Source organism: Gadus chalcogrammus, chromosome 21 (genome assembly GCF_026213295.1).
Source record: "Gadus chalcogrammus isolate NIFS_2021 chromosome 21, NIFS_Gcha_1.0, whole genome shotgun sequence".
Taxonomy (NCBI): Eukaryota; Metazoa; Chordata; class Actinopteri; order Gadiformes; family Gadidae; genus Gadus; species Gadus chalcogrammus.
The window spans coordinates 951,710-976,669 of record NC_079432.1 but is presented as its reverse complement, the minus strand read 5'-3'; the positions used below and the strand labels follow the sequence as shown (position 1 = coordinate 976,669).

Here is a 24,960-nt window from a genome sequence, read left to right as displayed (position 1 = left end):
GGTAAAAATAATTTATCTGAGGCCTTCAGAATCCTGAGAGAATCCCCTCGCTGTTGACGCTAATGGGGACTATGTTGTTGATTGACATGTTCTTCAACCAATCAGATTTCGAGTATGCCAAGTTGGGTGTATCCATTTACACGTCTAGGCCATCTAGCTGGCCTTGTTGTTTGGCGCCATCAGGAGGAAAACAAAAGGAATCACAATTAGCTAGCAGCAAAATTATATATATGATTAGGTTAGATTTTATTTGATTAAATTCACTTTAATTACAATGGATGACAGAGGAGAAGGACTGGATATTGCGGCCGACTTGTTGAAAAAGTCTTTTTCGAGAAGGATTTTCTCAGAAAAGCTAGAAATTGTGAAACAGGGACGACCAACACCGCAGCTAGCTGCTCTGACCCAGCCGGGCAAAGGATTTGTGCGGAACTTTCAATCCAGCAACTACGAGAGGTATAGTTGGCTGACAGCGTCAAGTGGTCATTGTAATCTGTATTACTGGGAATGCTTGCAATTTGCAACGGATCGATGTGGTGTTAGGAGCCACGGTGGGTTTTCCAACCTGAGTTGTCTTACAAAGTCGGCATTGAGACACCAAAGTACGGCGGGCCACTTGCATGCAACAGTCTTGTTGAAGACGTAAGAAGGGAAACAGAGCTCCACAACGAAATCGCACTTTGGGTGATTTGTAAAGCCTATATTAATATTCTTTTGGTTTAAAAAAACAACCTGTGTTCGTTAAAGTAACATGGGATTGTTTTGGATTGGTTCTTGTTTGGTAGTATTGAATGTGGATGAATTTATTGCAAAAGTCCTCAAAATCAAGCACAGGTTCTAGGAAAGCAGCACGTACTTTACAGCGTTTTTACTAAATGACGGAAGATTTACTGCGGTCAAGCGACTCATCAAGATCGGCGGTCAAGCCAGCCGACTCAGTTTTTTTGCCGTACCTGTATATACTAGCCATTACGGTAATAGCGTCTCAGAACTAGTTTCAAATAAAAGCATTCGTCGGGTACATCAAAGGAAGTGTACGGCCGTTGTGGTATTTACTTTAAATAAAAGTAAAAGCCAACCAAAATCTCCAATATGAGACATATTACATATGATTTTGGATTACATTTAAAAGAAAATGCCCTGTTATTTCAGGCTCATTTCACTTCAGGGTTATAGTTCAAGACCCCATGGGGTCACGTAAAAAGTTTCAGAACATTCTGATGTGGAGTTTCAAAATAAAAGCCAACCAAAGTTTCAATATGAGACATATTACATATGATTTTGGATTCCATTTAAAAGAAAATGCCCTGTTATTTCACATTCTGATGTGGATTTTCAAAGTAAAAGCCAACCAAAATCTCCAATATGAGACATATTACATATGATTTTGGATTCAATTTAAAAGAAAATGCCCTGTTATTCCAGGCTCATTTCACTTCATGGTTATAGTTCACGACCCCATAGGGTCACCCTCCCACTCATCGTCAGTCGCGTCACAGTGCTTAAATTTGCATACGCGTTCTGATTGGATGACGGATCCGTCGCTGCCGAAAAAGTTGAAATTTTTTCAACTTCTTGACGGACCCGAAGGCTCCAACGGAACGAACGGATCCACAATGCATTGCGCGTCCGTCCCCATTCAAAGTCAATGGAGATCAGTCAACTGACGGAGGTAGTGGGCACGGGGCGTTACCCTACATGCCCACTGCACCGTCAGTCAACGGACGTGGAAAGGCGTGGCTGACTGATGGGGGAGTAGTCTTTGCAGAGGCATCCGTCAGCCAATCAAATCGCTTCGCTGGGTTCTTCCAGCTACTTCCTGCTTGTTGCGATGCAAGATGACCCGCTTTCCCGCTTTCCAGTATCGTCGGAGCCCGAGTCGCGTCACAGTGCTTAAATTTGCATACGCGATCTGATTGGATGACGGATCCGTCGCTGCCGAAAAAGTTGAACATTTTTCAACTTCTTGACTGAGCCGAAGGCTCCAATGGAACGGACGGATCCACAATGCATTGCGCGTCCGTCCCCATTCAAAGTCAATGGGGATCAGTAAACGGACGGAGGTAGTGGGCACGGGGCGTAAGAGTCTGCCCTAGAGACCTTGGGTTTGAAGCGGATTGGGTGATTTTCTGTTGGAAATATGTTGTCTTAGCAGGGCTGTACGCTTACTTTTTAAAATGGTAGCACTGGTGCTAGCAAGCGAAAAAATTCAGTAGCACAACAATTATTTTGGTAGCACGTATACTACAGTCAAAAAAATAAAAATACTATATGAACAGAATAGGACGTATATACAAAAGTAACACTTTATGAACCAATTTAACAACAGTAAAGTGACAATGAACATATTGAATAGTAAAGTAACTATGTGATCAGCAGCCAGAAGTGGTGAACACATTCAACAAAATTAAGTAATTATTACAAATTTAACAAACACTTATTTATTAACCTCTGATGTCTTTTCCCCTACCTCGAGGCAATATTTACAAAACATAGACTTCTTGGATTGGTCGTAGACCAGCCAATTGAACGTTTTTAACCACTGGGGGTTAAACCTGTACTAGGGATGCAAATTATCGAGTAATTCATTAATCGATAGTTGTTTCATCTTATCGATCGATGATCGATTAATTGATAAGCGGCAATTCTTCTGAGAAGCTGAATTTCCTTCTGAATGTGACACATTTAGGTGGTAATTCAACGAAGTCGTTTAGTTGTTGTACTTAAAAATACTTCCACATATTGTGCATTTGGCGTCTTTGTCGTCATTAACCAACTTAAAGTGGCTCCATACTGCACTCCGTTTTGCCCTCTTCATCGTGTCAGTGTCCCGCTTTTCGTTTGTCTTGTCCTGCCGTGTTCCAATACCCGTACTGTCCGTACTTACTAGCCAAAATTTGAGTACGCAGTACTTCAATTCAGATCCGGCGAGAAGAAGTATACTTCAAGGACCCGGATGCCGTACTCAAAACGGGCTAATCGTGAAGTGTGGATCGAAGGACACTCCCCGTACTCAACGGCAGCCTTCTTAGCTACGTAGCAGAAGAGGCGGAGCCAGGCTGAGCCAAAGTCGGCGCATTTTCCACATAGCCTGCATTAATAGTCATTTTGTAGTTTTTATAGTTTTTATAGCTTTTTATAGCTGCTAGGCGTAAAGAGTTCACCGTTCAAAGCGGGATGTTTATTGCGGGGGAGGAGCCACGGCGGCAGTCGTGATCGTAATTTCCGGTTAGTGCACCACGGAGTAGCCTACTCGATTTGGAACAGCACTCACATCTGAAAAATTAACGTAGTAGCCAGTGCGGATAGTATACTTCCTTTAAGTATACTCATGGAAGTACGGGTATTGGAACACGGCCCTGCTTTGCTTGTGTTCCCGCTTGTGTTCCCGCGTGTGCGTCAAGTACGTCTGGCGTCAAGTGCGCCCTCACGTGGACGGTTGGGGAATTACGGGTTAAAATGCGATTAATTGCAAGTAATTTATTTTAATCGAGTAATCTCTTATCGACAATTAATCGATAATCGATTAATTGTTTGCATCCCTAACCTGTACGTTTTCCCGTTGGCCGAGACGGAGTCATGGGTGGAGTCGGCTTCGTCCGAAGGTGCCGGTTCCGTGCTTGTGGTCGCCGAGTCAATCTCTTCCATACGTGGATTCTTTTTACAAGTTTCCATCTTTATTTGATGAAGAAGAACTTCCGAATACTGGGAAATACCTTTTCATTTTTCTGTTTTGCTTAAAAAGTGAATTTCCCGCGACCGTTACAAAGCCTCTTCCTCAACGTGTGAATGTTCGGGAAATGTAGTTTTTTAGTAGTCGAGCGGAACTGGCGAGCCTATAACTGGAAATACATTTCCCAACATTCAACGCTCCCATCATGCTCCCACACACTCGCGCTTAGCAGTGCCATACAGAAAGCCGTACAGAAAGACGTATTTTTTTTCGGCACGGGGCCTTCTCACCCTTTCGCACCGGTGCGAGTGGACTTGTATTTATCTTCGCACGCTAAATATTTCAATCGCAAATGCGATCAAAACTGTCACACTGTACAGCCCTGCTTAGCCTTGCGTACTTCAGTAGTGCATTGATTTCTTATTTTTATTAAGTCGTTTTTGCTATCAGGTGTTCGATGTAATCTAAATTGTTTGAGAGATGAAGCCTTCTGTTTAAGGAGTTTGAGTATCTGAGTTTAACCATGGTAATTTAACCTGCCGAGGGCGTACCTTACCAACAGAGGTATATTTGTTTTGTATTATGTTAAATTTAGTGTGAAATGGAGCCAGAATATCATCTGGATTTCCTAGTGATAGCTGATCACTCCAGTCAAATTAATTATCATGAATTAGGAGTGAAATTCAAAATGCAATAAAAAGCAGTCGGGGTAAAGGCAGACTGACCAATGTAGTGTATGCAAGGCAATGTGAATGTAAAAAATATCAATATCTGTGTGGGAATAAAACCCTGAAAGAGGACTGTTTTGCATAGCTTCTTTCTCGTGCTTCCTTTCTGAAGTTCAAAAGAGGAGAGTTTGGCAATGTGGTGCAGCCTTATCTTATGAAACACACACACAACCAATGATAACGCGTCCGAATGGTGGTTGTCGATGCCAAACTGTGTTCCCCAAGCAGAAATACATCCTCTGTTCCAACCTCCCCTCGGACTTCATGCTGCTCCCTGGCTCCCCATCCACACTTCAAGATGGCGGCCGCATTTCTCGCGTCCCAGCAGCCAATGCTGCGTCCATGTATAGGATGTCTATGGGAGACATTAGATGCTCAAGATGAGCTGTGACTATTTTGTCTCTAGCAAACGCACCCTGCACGTTTTATTTTTGCAAATAGTTCATATTTTTTCATGAATAAAATGTCAAATTCATGTCTGTTGTTGTGATTTGTTTACTAACCCAAGTGCTGTTATACTAAAGTAGGCCTGCTGTATAAGACAAACACTTATTTCAACTGGGGAGAAAAGGTTGAGTACAAATACTTGATATGCTGAGCTACTGTAATTACTAGCAAATGTTTTTATGCTGTACAGTAATATACAAATCATGCGTTTGAAAAAAAGAGGGCAGGAGTCTAAACTAGTCAACGTATCACAGGGATATGTTTACACAAAGTTTGCTCGCCACCACTCGCGCTAGGACCACGGGTCCTTCCCCCTCCAAACGGAAACAGGCGGGCGGTGCAGCGAGCGCAATGCACTGTGGGAGTTGGAGGATTTCTTACTTTTGAGCCGGAGAGACACTTTCTGCCTTTTCTCAGGCTAGGATTAGCCGATTTCAATTTTTTTTGCACATTTATGATACATATAATTATGTACTTCATATAACCTCCATATCTCCACCGGTGAAGTATCCCTTTAAGATTGAATAACAATCGTTCAAAATCAAATGTTGAGGTAGGATTCCGATGCGGTGTTGGAGCTGCTGGTGTTAGCCGCACTCATCACGTGGTACGCACCTGGGAGCGGAGAGAAAAACATGCTGCGTGTCAAGGTGAGCGGAGATATCTTCTGTCTGTCTGTCTGTCTGTTCCTCTGTCTGTCTATCAATCCCTCTGTCTGTCTGTCGCTCGGCCCCTTTGTCTATCTGTCTCTTCGTCTGTCTGTCAGTCGTCAGTCCCTCCCTCCTTCCCTCTGTCGCTCTGTCTGTCTGTTCCTCTGTCTATCTGTTTGTTCATCCCTTTGTCTGTCAGTCTGTCCCTCCCTCTTTCTGTCCGTCTGTCCGTCCCTCTTTCTGTCTTGTCTGTCTGTCTCTCTGTCTGTCCGTCCCTCTTTCTGTCCGTCTGTCTGTCCCTCTGTCTGCCTGTCTGTCTCTCTGTCCGTCCCTCTGTCCGTCTGCCTGTCTGTCTGCCTCACCGCGTCGTCCTCGTATCCTGTTGAGGAGCGCCCATCTGCGAGTCGACGATCCTCCTCCACTGGTAGTCTGGAGAACACATGGTTAAGGTAAGGGTCTGGTGTGGTTAAGGTAAGGGTCTGGTGTGGTTAAGGTAAGGGTCTGGTGTGGTTAAGGTAAGGGTCTGGTGTGGTTAAGGTAAGGGTCTGGTGTGGTTAAGTTAAGAGTCTGGTGTGGTTAAGGTAAGGGTCTGATGTGGTTAAGGTAAGGGTCTGGTGTGGGGTGTGGTTCAGGTAAGGGTCTGGTGTGGTTAAGGTAAGGGTCTGATGTGGTTAAGGTAAGGGTCTGGTGTGGTTAAGGTCAGTGTTTGGGGTGGTTAAGGTAAGGGTTTGGTGTGGTTAAGGTATGGTTTGGTGTGGTTAAGGTAAGGGTCTGGTGTGGGGTGTGGTTAAGGTAAGGGTCTGGTGTGGTTAAGGTAAGGGTCTGATGTGGTTAAGGTAAGGGTCTGGTGTGGTTAAGGTCAGTGTTTGGGGTGGTTAAGGTATGGTTTGGTGTGGTTAAGGTAAGGGTGTGGTTAAGGTATGGTTTGGTGTGGTTAAGGTAAGGGTCTTGTGTGGTTAAGGTAAGGGTCTGGTGTGGTTAAGGTAAGGGTTTGGGGTGGTTAAGGTAGGGTTTGGGGTGGGTGAGTGCAACATATGCTTAATAATATAAGCTCAAGTTAAACCGAGAACAGGTGGAGGTAGATGGAGAACAGGTGGAGGTAGATGGAGAACAGGTGGAGGTAGGTAGATGGAGAACAGGTGGAGGTAGGTAGATGGAGAACAGGTGGAGGTAGATGGAGAACAGGTGGAGGTAGATGGAGAACAGGTGGAGGTAGATGGAGAACAGGTGGAGGTAGGTAGATGGAGAACAGGTGGAGGTAGATGGAGAACAGGTGGAGGTAGATGGAGAACAGGTGGAGGTAGGTAGATGGCGAACAGGTGGAGGTAGATGGAGAACAGATGGAGGTAGATGGAGAACAGGTGGAGAACAGGTGGAGGTAGATGGAGAACAGATGGAGGTAGATGGAGAACAGGTGGAGGTAGATGGAGAACAGGTGGAGGTAGATGGAGAACAGGTGGAGGTAGATGGAGAACAGGTGGAGGTAGATGGAGAACAGGTGGAGGTAGATGGAGAACAGGTGGAGGTAGATGGAGGTAGATGATGGAGGTAGATGGAGGTGATTACGAACCCGGGTCTGGTTGGAGGAGGAGTTGAGGGCTGGGATGGTTCTGGACAGAGCAGCTCGGATCTGAAGGAGCAACAAGCGGGTCACAAATCCTTATTTTGTATTTTAACGTTAAAACCACGACTGTATACACTCCATTCTGTAAGGAAATACTTGATTTATTACAGGGGTCATCAATACATAGTAGTCTTTCAGATATTCAGAAATGTGAAAGTAAACAATTTGTTCCATTTTGCCCAAAGATAGCATACCTTGGGGTCCATGAGAGTCCCGAACACAAGAATGAAGAACCCCTGAAAAAAAAATTATAGGTGAAGAGAACACTTTATCCTCGCAAATCAACATTACATAAAACGCATCTCAACTCTTGAGCTTTAAAATCTAGCCTGGGGCCCAGCGCCCCCCTGTGGTTCAGCGCTGCTAGTGGACCTAACGCTTTCTGAACCTTCAAGCCCAAGCTGGAGCGTGTGACGTCATCACGCTCTAGCGTCAACGGAAGACCAACTGAAAATATGCTAAGCGGGTAAGAAATTAAACTGTTGCCATTCAAGTTTGTTGGTTTGTTAAATGTTTAACCGAAGTTTAAAGGCCATGATGCAGGGTTAATTTTCCAACAAATTTGTGCAATTTGCTTGTTGGTAATAAAGATTAAACTTTTAGCCATTGTATTTTATGTTGTTAGGTATCACAAAACGGAATGTAATACGAAAAGGTAGGTACTATTTTAGCGATTTGCGATTGATTTTTCATTTCCCCAAGAATGCATGTCACGTTTGGGAGACACGGCCCACAGCCGCATTGAGACCCTTGAGAGTAGATACTAGTAAGAGAGTGTTCAGCAGATTATACAGATACATAGATATATATAGGTATATGCTACACGTGAACCTCCTAAAAGGGCGCAATTTGATTGGTTCGCTATCTCGGGATATTGGGCAATATCCCATGATTGAGATTTCAAACTTGGGATATTGTTTTCATAGCAAAATGTCCGCTAATAAAAATAAATAAACCGCCAATAAAAACAAATAAATCCCGCCCCGGCAAAAAGTGTTATCTTGATTATTTTTGGAGTGTTCACGTAGTATATACTAAACAATTATTCACCTCAGGCTCCGTGAATAGTGGGGAATAGCCCACTATTAGATAGCCTAATCAAGTCTTTATTAATACCAAACGACACAAATCTTCGGGAATTCATTTAGGGGATTCGGCTCACACAGGAGAGTTGGCGTTCAAGACCTCACAGAACAAGGGAGACAACAAGTCTGACTGGAAATACACAAAATACATTGCATTAAAACTAGACGCATGCATAGATAGATAGATAGATAGATATATAGATAGATAGATAACTATGTTATAATCTTTTGCAAGCGGAGCCAGCCAGTCCTGTGCGCGTCTGCAAATTAGCCATGTGCGCCAAACAGAAGAAAGACGTAATGTTGAGAAGTCATACTAAAAACGGATAGCAAGCGGAAGCTAAACCAGAGTGTATCACTCACACACTTGTTTTGCATAAGATGAGTGTGTGTGACTGTGCGTGTGTCTTTTCCGGCTTCGGCATACTGCATGGTTATGAAGGCCTTGTGGTTAGTTGTGGTCTTAGTGAAGCAGCCTAGCCTTGGAGTTGGACAAGTTGGAGTGATTGTGTACGGGCGTGTGAGAGAGAGCACACCCGCCTTGGTGATGGTTGGCTTGTTCTGGGCTGTCTGTCAGCATCCGCCGGGTTGGACGAATGTGCTTTGTGTATGTGTTCAATGTACATCTTCTGATCGTGTTCGCGGTAGATTGATGGTTAAATAATGTCACACCACGATCGGTCATACTTGCAGGCACTCATTTGCAAGTGCACTGATTGTGTGTCCGATAGGCTATACCTGGCATTTATTCAGTTGATTGCTCTTTGTGCGCCAGATTGGTGCCAATTATTATCGTGTTTGCATTGTAATGCACAACTTTGCCTCTCCTTGTTATAAATCAACGTGCATCCAAACAACTTTAGCAAAGGCAGACTCCTATGTCAGTGTTGCTTTACAATAGGCTACTATAGCATATTGGATTATCAAAGTTGTAAAGTGTGTGCGTGTGTGTGTCGTCATGTAGGCTAAAGACTAATTGTCGGTGTAATCTCTGTACCTAACTACTAACAGGCATATATATTTGGACATGACTACACGTGAGTTCTCAGTGTTCGGTTTAATCCAGAACTGCCACACAGAACAATGCAATGCATTAATCGACTACTTGGCAAAGAACAATGCCCCTAGGCTATAACTCTGTCCTCCTGAGGATTAAATTAGGGATTATCTGGGGGGGATTTCACAGGTGGGACTGGCAAGCAACATAATCGCTGTCGCTAGATATAAAGAAAGGTTGACACTCACTCTGTGCTATTCACTGCTGTTCATTGACTAGCTCCAGCGCCCGTTGCTGCGTTGATAAATTATAGCAACTCTCCACTCATTCTCCTCTGACCATGCATTTAATTGGCTTTCTTCTCGGCAATTCCTCATTCGTCCTCTCACGTCTGACAGGTTCAAAATTATACGGCTGTGGGCCATCGTACATGCTATTTGTGGTTCTTGCCACCATAGACGCCATAGTTCTAGTACTAGGCTGAGGCTACCTTCCACCACGTCTCCCCAACGTGACGTCATCGCCGAATGGCAGGCGTTCACCCCAAAAGAGACATTTGTCGCCCGTTTGCGTTGTCGCCCAAGTTTTGTCGCGCGACAAATCATAAACTGTAAATAAAAACAAAGTTTTGTCAGGCGAATTTGTTGCGCCACATCTTTTGCCCGCCAACGGTGCTTCATGCCAATTCATTCTCAGCCATGGCCGAGATAACCACTATTGCATGTCTTTGCCTGTTGTGGAAGAGGGAGAGACGTAGGGAACCCAACGCCGTCTATTCATAATATTGTAATGACCACGGAAGAGGCAGTGAATGAAGTATTGATTAGAAAGCGATTTATTAGATACCTAATAAACCGTTGGAACACACAAGACCGAAAACCATAGCCATGCCGGTAAACAAACCCAGAGAAGCCCAATCCCTACGAGAGCTCCCCGCTCTACGGCCGTCCGGAGGAGCACAGAAATTTGTATAATATTATATATAGAGCTCCGGGAGTCGCAAACGGCAACAATCACTTACTCCTCCATGCTGCGGTTCACACCGGACTGCACTGCAGGGAATGGTTGGCTGGTTGAACGCTGATTGGCTGTTACGTTACGCCTGTCACTCAATGGCCACGTTGTTGAACGCTGGTTGGCTGTCATCACACGAATGTAACGGCAAAGTTGAAATATTTCAACTCGAGTGAATTTGTCGCGCTGCAAATCCTTGTCAGCGCGCTCGCCTGTGCTGGGCGAAAATGTCAGGCGACAAATCAAAACTTGTCGCAGGTTTTCTCTAGCGAAAAATTCGCCCGAATCGTGTCTCTACGTTGACTTTGTATGGAGTCATGTCGCCCCTTCACATTTGGTGTAAACGCACCCGTTGCTGCCAAAAACGACAATAACTGGACACTATTTTGGAGACATTTTATGAATGATTTACATATTTTGAGTGCTTTATGTACCCATTAATCAAGACTTCTGGTTAACCCGCAACAAGTCGTTTAGTAGCTTTGGATAAAAGCGTCTGCCCTAAATGTAAATGTACGATATGACGTCCACATACCTGTAAGGAGTTGAATAGCGCGAAGGTGACATGGAGCCCCAAATTCCTCGGAGCCACCATCACCCCAACACCGAGAGCCCAGGTGAGCCCGAAGGTGGGGAACAAGATGGCCACGCTTCTTAAGATGACCAGCAGCGTGTTCTTCTCCTCAGAGTGGCTGTTCTCAACGCCGCGGCGCAGCATCTTTGTCAGCACCACGATCAGGATGACAAAGTTGATGAAGACGATGACCCCGGCCGGGATGATGAAGGCCAGCAGGGCGAAGGTGTCCTCCCACCTCAGCCAGCAGCCGTTGTTGTCCCGGATGTACCCCTGGGGAACCTGCGGCGCCGTGGCCGCCACCGTCACCACGGCGATGACCAGGGGCGCGCCGTAGCCCAGCGAGAAGCCGATGGCCAGCATGGTGGCCTTGGACATGTGGGAGAAGACCATGACCGTCCGGTAGAAGAGCAGCAGCGCCGACACCAGCATCCAGAAGAAGAGCGCCAGGTAGAAGAGGTGGATGAAGAAGGTGGCCGCGCTGCAGGCCGCCGGGGGCACCATCTCCGTCGGGTCCGTCTCCGAGGTGATGGCGGCGCCGATGATGAACCAGATGTCGGCGATGAGCAGAGACACGGCGATGTTGACCAGCGACACGTGGCGCAGGTAGGAGGTGGTGTTCCTGGTCATGGCCTTCCAGGTGAGCGCCTCGATGATCAGACAGATGACCAGGCTCACGATGGAGATGGCCACGCCGATGTAGGTGATGATGTCCAGGGCCTCCGCGGCTCCTGGCGGGAGGCCCGTGGACATGAGCATGGAGAAGGAGGTCAGGTGGTCGCAGTTGCATTCCACCACGTCGTCCACGTCCGAGACGAAGGTGCATCCCTCGTCGTCCCAGCCACCCTGAAAGTCGAGCAGCTGGAAGTTCCAGAAGACGCACTGGGGGTCCTCGGTGAGCGAGGGGTTCCGCTTGCGGTAGGACAGCGTCAGGTTGGGCCGCAGCGCCCTGGACCCGTTCAGCTGGATCAGCACCACCGCTGCGTTGATCAGGATCTCCGGCCCGGTGGCGCTGGCGTCCTGGCTGGCGTTGAAGCTGGCGTTGGTGCGGGGGGGCAGGACGTTGCTCAGGGTGGAGAAGGTGATGGTAGTGATGAAGGTGTCGGTGAGGTTGGTGTTCTGGAGATTGATGACCAGGCTGGAGTTGATGTCGGCCATGAAGGAGTCGCTGAACTGGGTTCTGTTCAGCAGGATGCTGGACGTGTTGACGGAGAAGTCGTCCCCGCTCAGGAACTGGGTGATGGTCTCCATGGCGCTCAGGAGCAAGGAGCTGGTGTTGAGGGATCGGTTGGCGTTCAGATCAGCCCACGATCCGATGGTGTTGTTGCCAACGATCACATCCACCGTGTTCAGGATGCTCTGCAGAGAGAGGACGTGGGTTGAGCACTTGGTTCCTCCTGTGTGCACCCGGAGGGCGTGTCAGTGTGTCAGTGTGTCAATGTCTCAGTGTGTCACTGTGTCACTGTGTCAGTGTGTCACTGTATCACTGTGTCAGTGTGTCAGTGTGTCAGCGTGTCAGCGTGTCAGTGTGTCAATGTCTCAGCGTGTCAGTGTGTCAGTGTGTCACTGTATCACTGTGTCAGTGTGTCAGTGTGTCAATGTCTCAGTGTGTCACTGTGTCAGTGTGTCACTGTGTCAGTGTGTCACTGTATCACTGTGTCAGTGTGTCACTGTATCACTGTGTCAGTGTGTCAGTGTGTCAATGTCTCAGCGTGTCAGTGTGTCAGTGTGTCACTGTGTCACTGTGTCTCTGTGGGGGGGGACCCCACCCACCTGCATGGTGTCCTCCACGATGATCGTGGTCACGTTGCCCACGTTGGTCAGGATGTCAACGATGGCTGAAATGGTGACCGGGGAATCCGTTATTTGGGTTTGATTGTCGCTGACCACGGCGCTGAGGTTTCCCACTAACGTTGGAACATCACCCTGATTCGAAATCTGAAAAGAGATAAAAGGAAATATCCACAACTTATTAAGATGAAGCATATTGTGTTATATTATTATTGTACAGTGGATAATCTTACCCCCTACCCCCCCCTCTCTTTCTTACGCACTTATTATATGGTGTACATCCTGGCACTTAATGTATGTTGTACATCCTTGCACTTAAAAATAGTATTTAGCATTGTGTAGCATCTTATCCTAGCTATCTTTGTTGTATACTTGGAATGGGTTAGCCTAGCGATTGTTAGTGCTTGTCACTTGTTTTTATTAACTTCCTTACTGTACCGAGTCCTACAGCAATATAATGTTTCTCTTTATTCTGACAAATATACTTGCTGCAAGTGGCTTTGGATAAAAGCGTCTGCTAAATGCCCCTGTGTACCTTGGACTTGGTCAGGAGGTCGTTGATCTTGGTGAAGATGTAGGTGTTGATGCAGGTGTTGGTCTGGGTCAGCCACACCCCGCTGGCCTGGCACACAGCGAGGCGCTCCCCCTCCAAACCGGGCCCACACCCGGGACGGGACTCGTCCCCCAGCTCGCCCTCGCCGTACCGCGTGTTGTTGCAGATGACTGCTACACACGACAAACAAACACGAGGAGAGTGGACGGCATTTTTATGGAGTGCATTTATACAGCGCTTTCCTAACCAGTGGCCACTCAAAGCGCTTTACAGCTCGTCGGGAGCAGTTAGGGTGAGGCGTCTCGCTCAGGGACACCTTGACACTAGGCTAGGAGGAGCCGGGGATCGAACTAGCAACCTTCAGGTTACCAGCCGACTCGCTCTACCTTCTGAGTTTCATACCGCCCAAGAAGCATCCCTCGACTGGTTGTAGAGCTATAACTATAGAACTATACATGTGGCGATAGTAACACTAGTGTTTCTTTGAGACGTGATGCAGGCAGGATACTTACTATTATGATATCTATAATACTTAGAGCTATAACTTGAAAAGCTATGATTTATACATTTCTGTCAAATGAAATGCGCTAATTTCGGACCAATGAGGGCATCCCTGATGAGTTCGGGGTCAACCACATCGGTGCTCAAAACATCATCATGGCTCCACCACCAGCGGCGAGGCAGGGCTCCAGACTGCGACCAAATGGTCGCATTTTGTGACCAGAATTTGAGAGTGTGCGACCGAATTTTCCGTCTGGTTGCGCATGTGCGACCAGTAAATTTGCCCATTTTTTTTTACGCGTTAAACGTAGAAGGGGCGCGTCAATGAATCCGGAATCTTTAGCAGGCCGATGATTGTAAGAAGGATAGGGAATGGCGCTTATGTGTCGAGGGGGAGGGTCCTAGAGATTATCGAGCGCGCGTAAACGTCTGTGCGAAGGAGAAAGACTTCACAACCTGCTACGTGCGTTTACAATGAGCAAGCAAACTATTGACTCGTTCTTCCGACCTTCGGCTAGTGTGCCAGTGCAAATCAGTCCTGCACGGGTCTTATTTTACAAACCCCGCACCCGCCCGTACCCGCAATACTTCAAACCGCATCCGACCCATGTTCCGACAGTAGCCCGACCAGCCCGCTATAAATTGATATCGACACCCGACCCGCACCCAATGGAAAATTAGAAACATTAGATGGGAATTACGATATCTGGTGTTTTGCTTGGTGCTTTAGATTGTTGTGCAAAAAAAGCACATCATCCACTGTTGACGGTTTTAGTTGACTCCTCCGCTCCTGATTATATCCAGCACTGGTGAAGTCTCGCTCGCAATCGCAAAACCTGCGCCCGACCCGGGCTGTTCAGGCGTCCGACCCGACTCGTTTCATCCAAAGTGTGCGGGTCACCCGAACCAGTGCAGGACTCTGCTTCAGGTGCCATAAAGGGCTTTTCACACGGGAGGCGTTTGTCGGGGCTGATGATGCATTCTCAATGGAGAGGCGAGCGGGCAGAGAGGAGGACAAGCGGGCGCACTCCCGTGAAACTGTCGCTTCCGTACTTGTCGAACGCATGCACACGCAAACCTCGAAACCGTTGGGATAGATGAGAATCATAATAAAATGTGACACTGAATTTGAAACAGCACATTGTAATTGCTTCATCTATTATCAAAATAGTTATTAGTAATACACTGGAAATTAGTAGAAATGTGAATATTTGATTGGCATGTTGATCAACGGTGTGTGCCCCTAACATTTCTGGTTGCGCCCCTAAAATTTTAATTTAGGGGCCACAGTGCTCCTAGTGAAAAAAATAAGTCTGGAGCCCTGCAGTGAGGGAATGCAATCACCTCTTCCCTCTTTACAAATGTAACCTACAGCAGCTTTCAACACGAGTGTTACTATTCTAGACTTAGTCTCTCTAGGCCTCTCGACCCCTCTGACCTGCTGCTGTGATGATGTTGAGCCGGCTGCTGGCCTGGAAGCCGGGGATGCCTATGACGCGGCAGATGTTGGTAACCGTGGTGGGCGTGCAGTCGAACCTGTAGTCATATTGCACACAGTTGTTTCCCTGCTCCACGCTCTCCTGCACTGTTCCTGGTGGACAAAGGGCGGGAACATTCACATCCTGTGTATTCCTATTTTTGGATGTACATAAAAGCTTTTTCTGAAGCTAGGACGTTACCTGATGGTAGGACTGTAGTAAATAATACATTTCCTACTGAGAATGTGTTGTGAGTGCTGTAGTTCAAAGTGAGCCTGAGAAAATGTTTATGTAAAGCCACATAGTTTAAGACGTAAAGAGTTCAAAAGTCAAGTCAACAAAGTAAACATGCACACCATTTTTAAAATTTAAAATGGTTAAACAAGTTAAACAAATAGCTGAAGTGATGAAGTTTGAAAACATTTGTGATAAAATGTAAATCATTTTATTTAAAAAAGTATACATATTTAAAATCTGTTTATATATATTTGAATATCAAATTGTGTTGATTTGTTAAGTGTTTGAATGAAGGTTAAAGGCTTCCATCATAAAAAATAATATTTCAAAAGTAGAATATCTTAAAGAGTTAGAAATATTTAAAACATTTGAATAGTAGCGCGCGATTCCAAACTAATATGAACATTTAAAAAGTGGAATGGTAGTCTCTAGGGTGGAAAAATTGTGGAAGGAGTAGGGCCCCAAATAGTTGAGCGCTGCTTGCAGCACTCACCACAATAACCGGGATGTCCTTGGAGCTGTGACTGTAGGGTGGTGCTTACCTGGTGTCACACCGACCCACTGGGCCCTGTAGGGCGGCTGGACACAGCATCTCCGCGGCGTATCTGTAATGACGCCGCCCCTACAGACGGCGTTGCTCTCTCTCTTGACCAGGAGGACGGGAGCTGCTAGGAGGGTCGTCGTGGTGAAGCTCCCACGCTGGATGAACCTCAGAGCTCCTCCGCTCACCAGCGTGCAGGTGAATGCACCTGAGACCAACCAATGACAAGAGGCACAGAGGCGGACATGACCACTCAACACATGGGCGATGCTGACGGCGTGGAGGTGAGTGTTCGGGCCCCCGGGACTCACCCCTGTCCGAGGGGACCAGGTTGCTGATGGTCAGCATGGAGCCTGTGGCGCTACTGGTTATCTGGAAGCGGCCTCGGTTCTGGACGGGATTGGTGCCCAGAGTCCAGGAGACGCCGGTCACGACCCCGATGCCCGCCTGGGGAGGCGGGGGTCCACAGGTCAGTGTCCGGTTCTGGCCCGTGTACACCGGGTAGTGGAAGGTGATGGGGTCAGGGCCTGTCAGGGGAGGGCAGAGTGGAGGCTTTCACAAACATGAATATCACAGGATTATGTGCAGGGGCATCTATCATACGAGTACAAGTATCTATCGTACGAGTACAAGTATCTATCGTACGAGTACAAGTATCTATCGTACGAATACAAGTATCGTACGAGTACAAGTATCTATCGTACGAGTACAAGTATCTATCGTACGAGTACAAGTATCTATCGTACGAGTACAAGTATCTATCGTACGAGTACAAGTATCTATCGTACGAGTACAAGTATCTATCGTACGAGTACAAGTATCTATCGTACGAGTACAAGTATCTATCGTACGAGTACAAGTATCTATCGTACGAGTACAAGTATCTATCGCACGAGTATAAGTTTCTATCACACGAGTATAAGTATCTATCACACGAGTATAAGTATCTATCATACGAGTATAAGTATCATATGAGTATAAGTATCATGAGTATGAGTATACGTATCTATCATATAGTTTTATCCTCATATGATACTTAAACTCATCTGATGGATACTTATACTCCTATGATAGATACTAATACTATAAACATCTATCATAGGATTATAAATATCATACCAGTATAAGTATCATGAGTATAAGTATCAATCATATGAGTATAAGTGTCATATGAGTATAAATATCTTAGGAAAATAAATATAGGAGTATAAGGATCATATGAGTATAAGTATGTAATATATGGGTATCATTATCATTTGAGTATAAGTATCATATGAGTAATTATCATGAGTATAATTATCATATAAGTAACTATAATATGAGTATCAGTATCATATGAGTATAAGTATCATATGAGTATAAGTACCATATTAGTATAAGTATCTATAATATAAGTATCATGAGTATAAGGGCCCTATCTTGCATCCGGCGTAATCGACTTAATCACTGGCGCATGTGTCGTTGCTAGTTTGCAACTGGCGCAGAGCGTTCCTTTCCCTCCTGCGCCACGTGTCTGTAAATTAGGGACTGATCTTGCGCCCCAAGGGGCGGTTTGGCGAAAGGAGGAGGCGTGTTCTGGCGCAAACGTTCCCTGGTGCTATTTTACAGGTTCAGAAACCACTTGCGCCACAAACCAGGGAATACCTGGTTTAAAGTCAGTGGCGCGTTGTTCAGATGCTATTTTAAGGGCGCATGCATAATGTTGCTTGTGCACCTCGCGCATACACTCCTCTCATCTACCTAGCCACACACTCCTCTCATCTACCTAGCCATACACTCCTCTCATCTACCTAGCCACACACTCCTCTCATCTACCTAGCCATACACTCCTCTCATCTACCTAGCCATACACTCCTCTCATCTACCTAGCCATACACTCCTCTCATCTACCTAGCCACACACTCCTCTCATCTACCTAGCCATACACTCCTCTCATCTACCTAGCCATACACTCCTCTCATCTACCTAGCCATACACTCCTCTCATCTACCTAGCCACACACTCCTCTCATCTACCTAGCCATACACTCCTCTCATCTACCTAGCCATACACTCCTCTCATCTACCTAGCCACACATTCTTGGTAAATTATTTTGGAAAGTACAGCTGATACAGCGGTAATAAGTTGTACTTTTAAATCAATGCATCTGCAAACACCGTACAGTAAACACATATTTTCTTGACACAGACATCGTGTACAAGCCCATAACTTTTAGGATTGATGAGTATTTGATCGTGAGAAAACATTGTTTTACCGCGAGTGTTAAAAAGAATGAATGAATGCGGGCGCGAGTGTGTGCGTCCATCTGTTTAAACACACGCAAACTAAACACGTAACGCATAATACAGTCCATAGCAATGTATATTAACGGCGGGACACATGCATATTGGGAACACAAGTCGACAACAATAATGCATACAATACTGATAAACGATGTTTATAATGTATTGCGTATATATCATTAAATAGAACCACAGTTACAGCATATCATATATGTTATATCATATAAGTTTTCTTTGCCGAAATTTATTTGAGGACTCAGTATTTCTGAAGTTGTGGAATAAAACCTTATTCCATGCGTGAATTTGGCCTTATTATTTGGCCATAAAATGAGCCATTTGAAGTTTGAAATTCATGTGGGTCGGCTTAGCTCAGGAGGTAGAGCAGTTGTCTTGTAACCGAAAGGTTGCTAGCTAGATCCCCAGCTCCTCCTAGCTAGAGTGTTGATGTGTCCCTGAGCAAGACACTTAACCCTAACTGCTCCTGACGAGCTGGCGGTCGCCTTGCATGGTTGACTCTGCCGTCGGTCTGTCAATGTGTGTATTAACCGATGTAAGTCGCTTTGGATAAAAGCGACTATGCCCTAATTGTTATTGTAATGTGCAGCTGTCTCATGGGAGACTGCAGACGCGCTGTCAAAATATCAACTCGTCAGATTCAAATGCGCTCATGGCTCTTATAGGGGATGGGAGCTGGCACTCTCATTGTTTTATTGCACGTTACGCCCAAAACACACCTACGGGTAATTAGTCTACTTCAGACCAACCCTTTTTAGATATGCGCCGGGCGCAAGAGTCATTCTTCGCGCCGGTAAACTAGCGACATCGCCATAGAACCCCCCACAAAGCTAATTTCGCTTGGCGCTTCTCACTTGCGTTTCAGACCGTTAAAATAGGGCCCTTAGTATCATATGAGTATAAGTATCTATAATATGAGTATCAGTATCATATGAGTATAAGTATCTATAATAAGAGTATAAGTATCTATAATAAGAGTATCAGTATCATATGAGTATAACTATCTATAATATTAGTATCAGTATCATATGAGTATATGTATCTATAATATGAGTATCAGTATCATGTGAGTATAAGTATCTATAATATGAGTATCAGTATCAGATGAGTATCACTATCTATAATATGAGTATCAGTATCATATGAGTATCAGTATCTATCATATGAGTATAAGTATCATATGAGTATAAGTACCAATCATATGAGTATCAGTATCATATGAGCATAAGTATCTATAATATGAGTATCAGTACCATATGAGTATCATATGAGTATAAGTATCATATGAGTATTTATACTCGTATGATACTTATACTCATGATACTGATAGTCATATTATAGATACTTATGCTCATATGATACTGATACTCATAAGATACTTATAAGTATCATATGAGTATGTGTATCAGTATCTATAATATGAGTATAAGTATCATATGAGTATATGTATCTATAATAAGAGTATCAGTATCATATGAGTATAAGTATCATATGAGTATCAGTATCTATAATCAGAGTATCAGTATCATATGAGTATCAGTATCTATAATATGAGTGTCAGTATCATATGAGTGTCAGTATCATGAGTATGAGTCTCCATCCTCTCTTTGACTGACTGATGAAGGGTTCGGTGGTTAAGCTCAGCACCGCGGCGATGGGCTCAAAGCTCTGCCCCAGGTTGTCGTTGGCGGCCGTCAGCTCTCCATCAACCACCCTGGTCGTCCTGATAGTGAAGTCGACGACGACACTTCCCGCGCTGGCAAACAGAACAGTCCGTTAGCATCCAGCCCCATCATGTAGGATGTAATCTACGATCTGAATATATATATATATATATATATATTAGTGCTGTCAGTTAAACGCGTTATTAACGGCGCTAACGCAAACCAATTTTAACGGCGATAATCTTTTTATCGCACGTTTTTTATTTTATTTATTTTTTCTTCTTTGGCTCAAAACAAAGAAGCTGTAGCCTGACTGCTATGTTCAAGGAAGTATGTTTGTATGTTCATCGTTTAATTGCACTATAGGCTTTTTTTTTGTATCGTCCTGTTTTGATCAGTATAGGCAAGGCAAGGCAACTTAATTATATAGCACTTTTCATACACAAGGCAGACTCAATGTGCTTCACATATAAACATTGTCATACAATAAAATAAAATAATAGATAAGTAAAAGAAAACATATGCAAGAAATTAGTAAAATAGAAAGTGCAATGTATTTAAGAGAAAATTAAATTGAAAGTTAAAAAGGCTTTTTAGTAAGTAAAATTGAAAGTGCAATGTATTTAAGATCAGATCAACAGTCTCTCTGGAACCCAAGTCGGGACTACAACCCGACCTAAAGGACAATATTCTAGGACTCTAACCCAGCTTCTAGGACTCTAGCCCAGACCAAAGGCCTTATTCAACAAAACTCAGGACTAACCCTTATACAAACTCAGGACTCTAACCCTTACAAACTCAGGACTCTAACCCTTACACAAATACAAACTCAGGACTCTAACCCTTACACAAATACAAACTCAGGACTCTAACCCTTATACAAACAAACTCAGGACTCTAACCCTTATACAACCTTTCTCTCTGGTATCAGATCATGTATTTTTCTGGTAAAAATAGAAAATAAAGGGAAAGTTAAAAAGACATTTTAGTAAAATAAAGGTAAAGTATTTAAGATTTAGCAGAAAGCTAAAGCAAACATAAAAGTCTTCAATCTTGTTTTAAAGGTGCTCAGAGTTGGGGCAAGTCTTAAATCCTCAGGGAGTTTATTCCAGCTATTTGTTGCATAGTAACTAAATCCTGCTTTCCCATGTTTCGTGTTTACTCTGGGGATAATTAACAGATTGGTCTCAGAAGATCTTAGTGTTCTAGAAGGCTTATGTAGTAGAAGCATATCAGTTAAATATTTTGGGCCTAAACCATGTAGGGATTTATAGGTTAGCAACATGATTTTAAAATCAATTCTCTGACCTACAGGAAGCCAATGTAACGATTTAAGAATTGGTGTAATATGTTAACATTTTTTGGTCTTTGTTAAAACTCTAGCAGCAACATTCTGAACAAGCTGAAGCTTCCTTAGAATTTGTTTTGGGAGACCTGCAGTAATCAAGCTTACTAGTGATAAAGGCATGTACAAGTTTTTGTAAGTCTTCGGGGGACATGAGCCCTCTAAGTCTTGCTACATTTTTAAGGTGATAATATGCAGATTTTGTAACTGATTTGATGTGACTTTCGAAATGTAAATCAGAATCCATGATAACCCCTAGATTTCTGGCTTTGATTGAGGTTTTCAGGGACAGAGAGTGAAGGTGTTGGGTTACTTTAAGCCTTTCCGTTTTAGCACCAAATACAATTATCTCTGTTTTATCCTCATTTAGCTGAAGGAAATTTCGGCACATCCAGTCTTTCACTTGCTCAATGCACTGGCACAGCAGATCTATGGGCCGATAGTCATTTGGTGATAGCGATACATAGGGCAAATCATGTGTGTCATCAGCATAGCAATGATGGTCAATATTATTATTATGCATGATTTGCCCTAGTGGGAGCATGTAGATGTTGAATAAAGAGGGTCCCAAGATCGAACCTTGTGGGACTCCACACATCACGTTGGTTGATTCTGATACAAAGTCGCCAATGGAAACAAAGTAGTTCCTATTTTGTAGGTAGGATCTGAACCAATTTAAGACAGTGCCTGAAAGCCCCACCCAGTTTTCTAACCTGTCCAAAAGTATTGTATGGTCTACAATGTTGCCAATGTTGTTATCAATAAAATGACATTTGCACAAGGCAAGCCGATGTACTTCTCCATGTTGATAAGAGCATTAAAATGATAAAAATTAATGGGCCAAAGAAATCAAGGGATATTTAGCATAGAATTTTTTTTAGTTAAAGGTTGGGTACGCGATTTGCGAAACGCCAGCAGATTTTGAAAATACACAACTCAAATGGTCCTACCCCCTCCCCTTCAACGCTGACTCTGACTCCACCCATTCCAAGTACTTGGACGCGCAATCATGCACGAGCGCGAACAGAGATGCGCGAGAGCGAGCCAGGCTAGCGTAGGTTTTCGTTTAACAACATGGCACTACATTCAGCTGTAAATTGCACCCAGTACCGCGGGAAGTAGGGGTTTTGGGGGTGCTGCAACACCCCCTGTCCGAGGCCCTGTCTTATCACAGAAAACGATAATTTCTAAAAACCAAAGTGGAGATTTCTGAAAACGCCGGTTATGTGTTGTCGTATCAACGGGGAGAAACGGGATTTTAGGTTCTGAAGCGTCACATTATGCACCAGGAAATGCTTAACGTCATGTGAGCATCCGCTGTACCGTATTGGTCCGAATATAAACACAAACCCCATTGTAATACGACCTATATTTGGAAAAAAGATTTGAAGCCCAGATCTTGATTTCATGAATAAATAAATTGTATTAATTGAAATAATATACGAAAATAAAAAGGCATAGAATAAAACACTGCATTGCCACTAAACAGTAGTGCAAATAGGCCGTACTGATGTGTACACCAAAGACTTCCTGACACTCCTCTGCCCCGCTGTGTTCGCTCTGGCTGTGGTCGCTACGAACTGTTTCGGCCCGTGGCAAAGCGAGTCATCCTCGCTGCTGTCCAAGGCATGTTGAGACGCAGCATTTATTTAATGCTCATATGTCCTAGTGCTGAAAAAAGGTTATATGAAAAAGTGTGAGGGTAGCGGTGGTGCGCTAAACTTGTTCTGTGAGCAGCTGGATGTGAACCATGGTGTGAAGGAAGTGAACACAACGATCGATTTTCAACTGTGCGCGCATGCACTGGTGTAATTGAGCTGCGCTGCTATATATCTTTTTTATCAATGTGGCGAGTTGCGAGTCTAGTGCAGGCCGGGTTTTTTTTTCACAGCACCCCCTGCTGAGAATACGTTCTCGCGGCTATGGTTGCACCAGATGTTATAAACATTAAACGGTCACATAAATCAATACTATTTTTAGAAAATGTATGTTTGTTTCATATAATTGTATTGGAAGTCCTGGTTTTCACTAGGGTTGCCGCGGTGTGGACATTTTCACACCGAGTAATAGGCTACACTCGTCTCAACACCGGTATTACCGAGTATAAACGGTATAAACTTTGAAACTAGGTCAACCGCCACACAAGCATCGGTTTTTAGACCCTTCTCGTCCTTCAGTTGCCGCCAACGTTCAAAAGCAGCGCCTAGGATTATTCTTGATTTCAGTTTTTCTCTTTCAGCGTTTTTATTATCAATTACTCTCTGAAAAAGAGTTTTCCTTCTCTTTGCTGGTGGTGGTGGTGGTGGTGGGGATTGTGGCGTCTTGTCTGCCATGGAAATTGTCTTCTACTGCTAGGTCCAAATGTGGATTAACTAGTTCCAGTAGATACCGCAGGATAACAACAAACAGGAGCTTGCTCTGGGTCACGAGCTCTGGGTCACGAGTACTGCACGAAGGGGTCGCGCGCGGGGCGCGGGGGAGGGGGGGAGGGGGAGTGCAGTACGACCGTTTGATTGACGTACTTACTGTCCAATGAAACTCGGTGGCAATGGATATGATTGGCTGGAGTTTTTCGAGCCCTGCACGTTCCACAGATGATTGACAAGTTTAATTTTCATGTCAGTACTTCTAACTCAGTGGCTGTAAGCGGGTTATGATAAGGATTTCAAGTAATTTTGCAAAAATGGCCAAAAAAGCAAATCACCTATGCAACCTTTAACTATGACATTAATGCGATTAATCGCAATTAAATATGTGAATCGCTTGACAGCACTAATATATATATATATACTATAATACCTATGAAAATGGTATTGATATGGTTAGGCATGATATAATAACATGGTACCTGAATCCTCGCACATTAATCGACCTGAATCCTGTGAGCGATCGATAGTTTGCCTCCAGCTGTGAGAGAAGCAGACTGTGAGTTCAGGTCTGTCACGTCTACAGAACAGAATGTGGCCGAACATAGACCCACCACTGGCTGTACTCTTTCTCTCAGGGCTATGAACTGGCTGCTCGTTGGATTACTCAGTTCTGGAGTGAAGGTCAGGTCTAGGGTCATTAACATGACCACCTCGATCTCATCTGAAAGGCACAAGAGAACACGCGTCATATCCTTCACATGATTGCAGTGAGTGTCATCTATCACATCCTCCGTCCTCCATCATCATCTTTGACCTACTTTGGCTCATCTACAACATCTTTCTGTTGCTACGACAACCGTTTAACCAATGCCTCGTGTGTGAATCTGAGCTTGTGATACTTTAGTAATTAATAATGAAATGTTTCCTCCAGATTCTCACACTACAAAGGTAGTCGTGCATCCGGTTTGGATTTGAGTTAACCACCTTCTCAGTCTTACCTGGTGGAGGAGAGGTGGTGGTGGTGGGTGGAGGAGAGGGGGTGGAGTTGGGTGGAGGAGAGGTGGTGGAGGTGGGTGGAGGAGAGGGGGTGGAGGTGGGTGGAGGAGAGGAGGTGGTGGTGGTGGGTGGAGGAGAGGTGGTGGAGGTGGTTGGAGGAGAGGGGGTGGAGGTGGGTGGAGGAGAGGTGGTGGAGGTGGGTGGAGGAGAGGTGGTGGAGGTAGGTGGAGGAGAGAGGGTGGAGGTGGGAGGAGGAGTGGTGGTGGAGGTGGGTGGAGGAGAGGTGGTGGAGGTGGGTGGAGGAGAGGTGGTGGAGGCAGGAGGAGGAGAGGGGCTGGAGGTGGAGGAGGTGGGTGGAGGAGAGGTGGTGGGGGCAGGAGGAGGAGCGGTGGATGA

At 44.8% G+C, this 24,960-nt stretch overlaps 1 protein-coding gene across 1 annotated transcript; it reads right to left on the bottom strand.

Moving 5' to 3' along the window:
* Positions 1 to 2,047: 2,047 nt before the first annotated feature.
* LOC130374846 (adhesion G protein-coupled receptor F5-like) lies at positions 2,048 to 24,622 on the bottom strand. Its single transcript, XM_056581823.1, has 14 exons — positions 24,567 to 24,622; positions 24,180 to 24,289; positions 24,048 to 24,106; positions 19,807 to 19,946; positions 16,201 to 16,420; positions 15,895 to 16,163; positions 15,076 to 15,228; positions 13,119 to 13,309; positions 12,566 to 12,730; positions 10,754 to 12,151; positions 7,317 to 7,358; positions 7,069 to 7,128; positions 5,861 to 5,927; positions 2,048 to 5,463 (listed from the first exon to the last, which is right to left on the bottom strand). Exons 2-14 carry the CDS (start codon positions 24,270 to 24,272, stop codon positions 5,390 to 5,392), a joined length of 2,931 nt encoding a protein of 976 aa, XP_056437798.1. The 5' UTR covers positions 24,273 to 24,289; positions 24,567 to 24,622; the 3' UTR covers positions 2,048 to 5,389.
* Between the last annotated feature and the right edge of the window lie 338 nt (positions 24,623 to 24,960).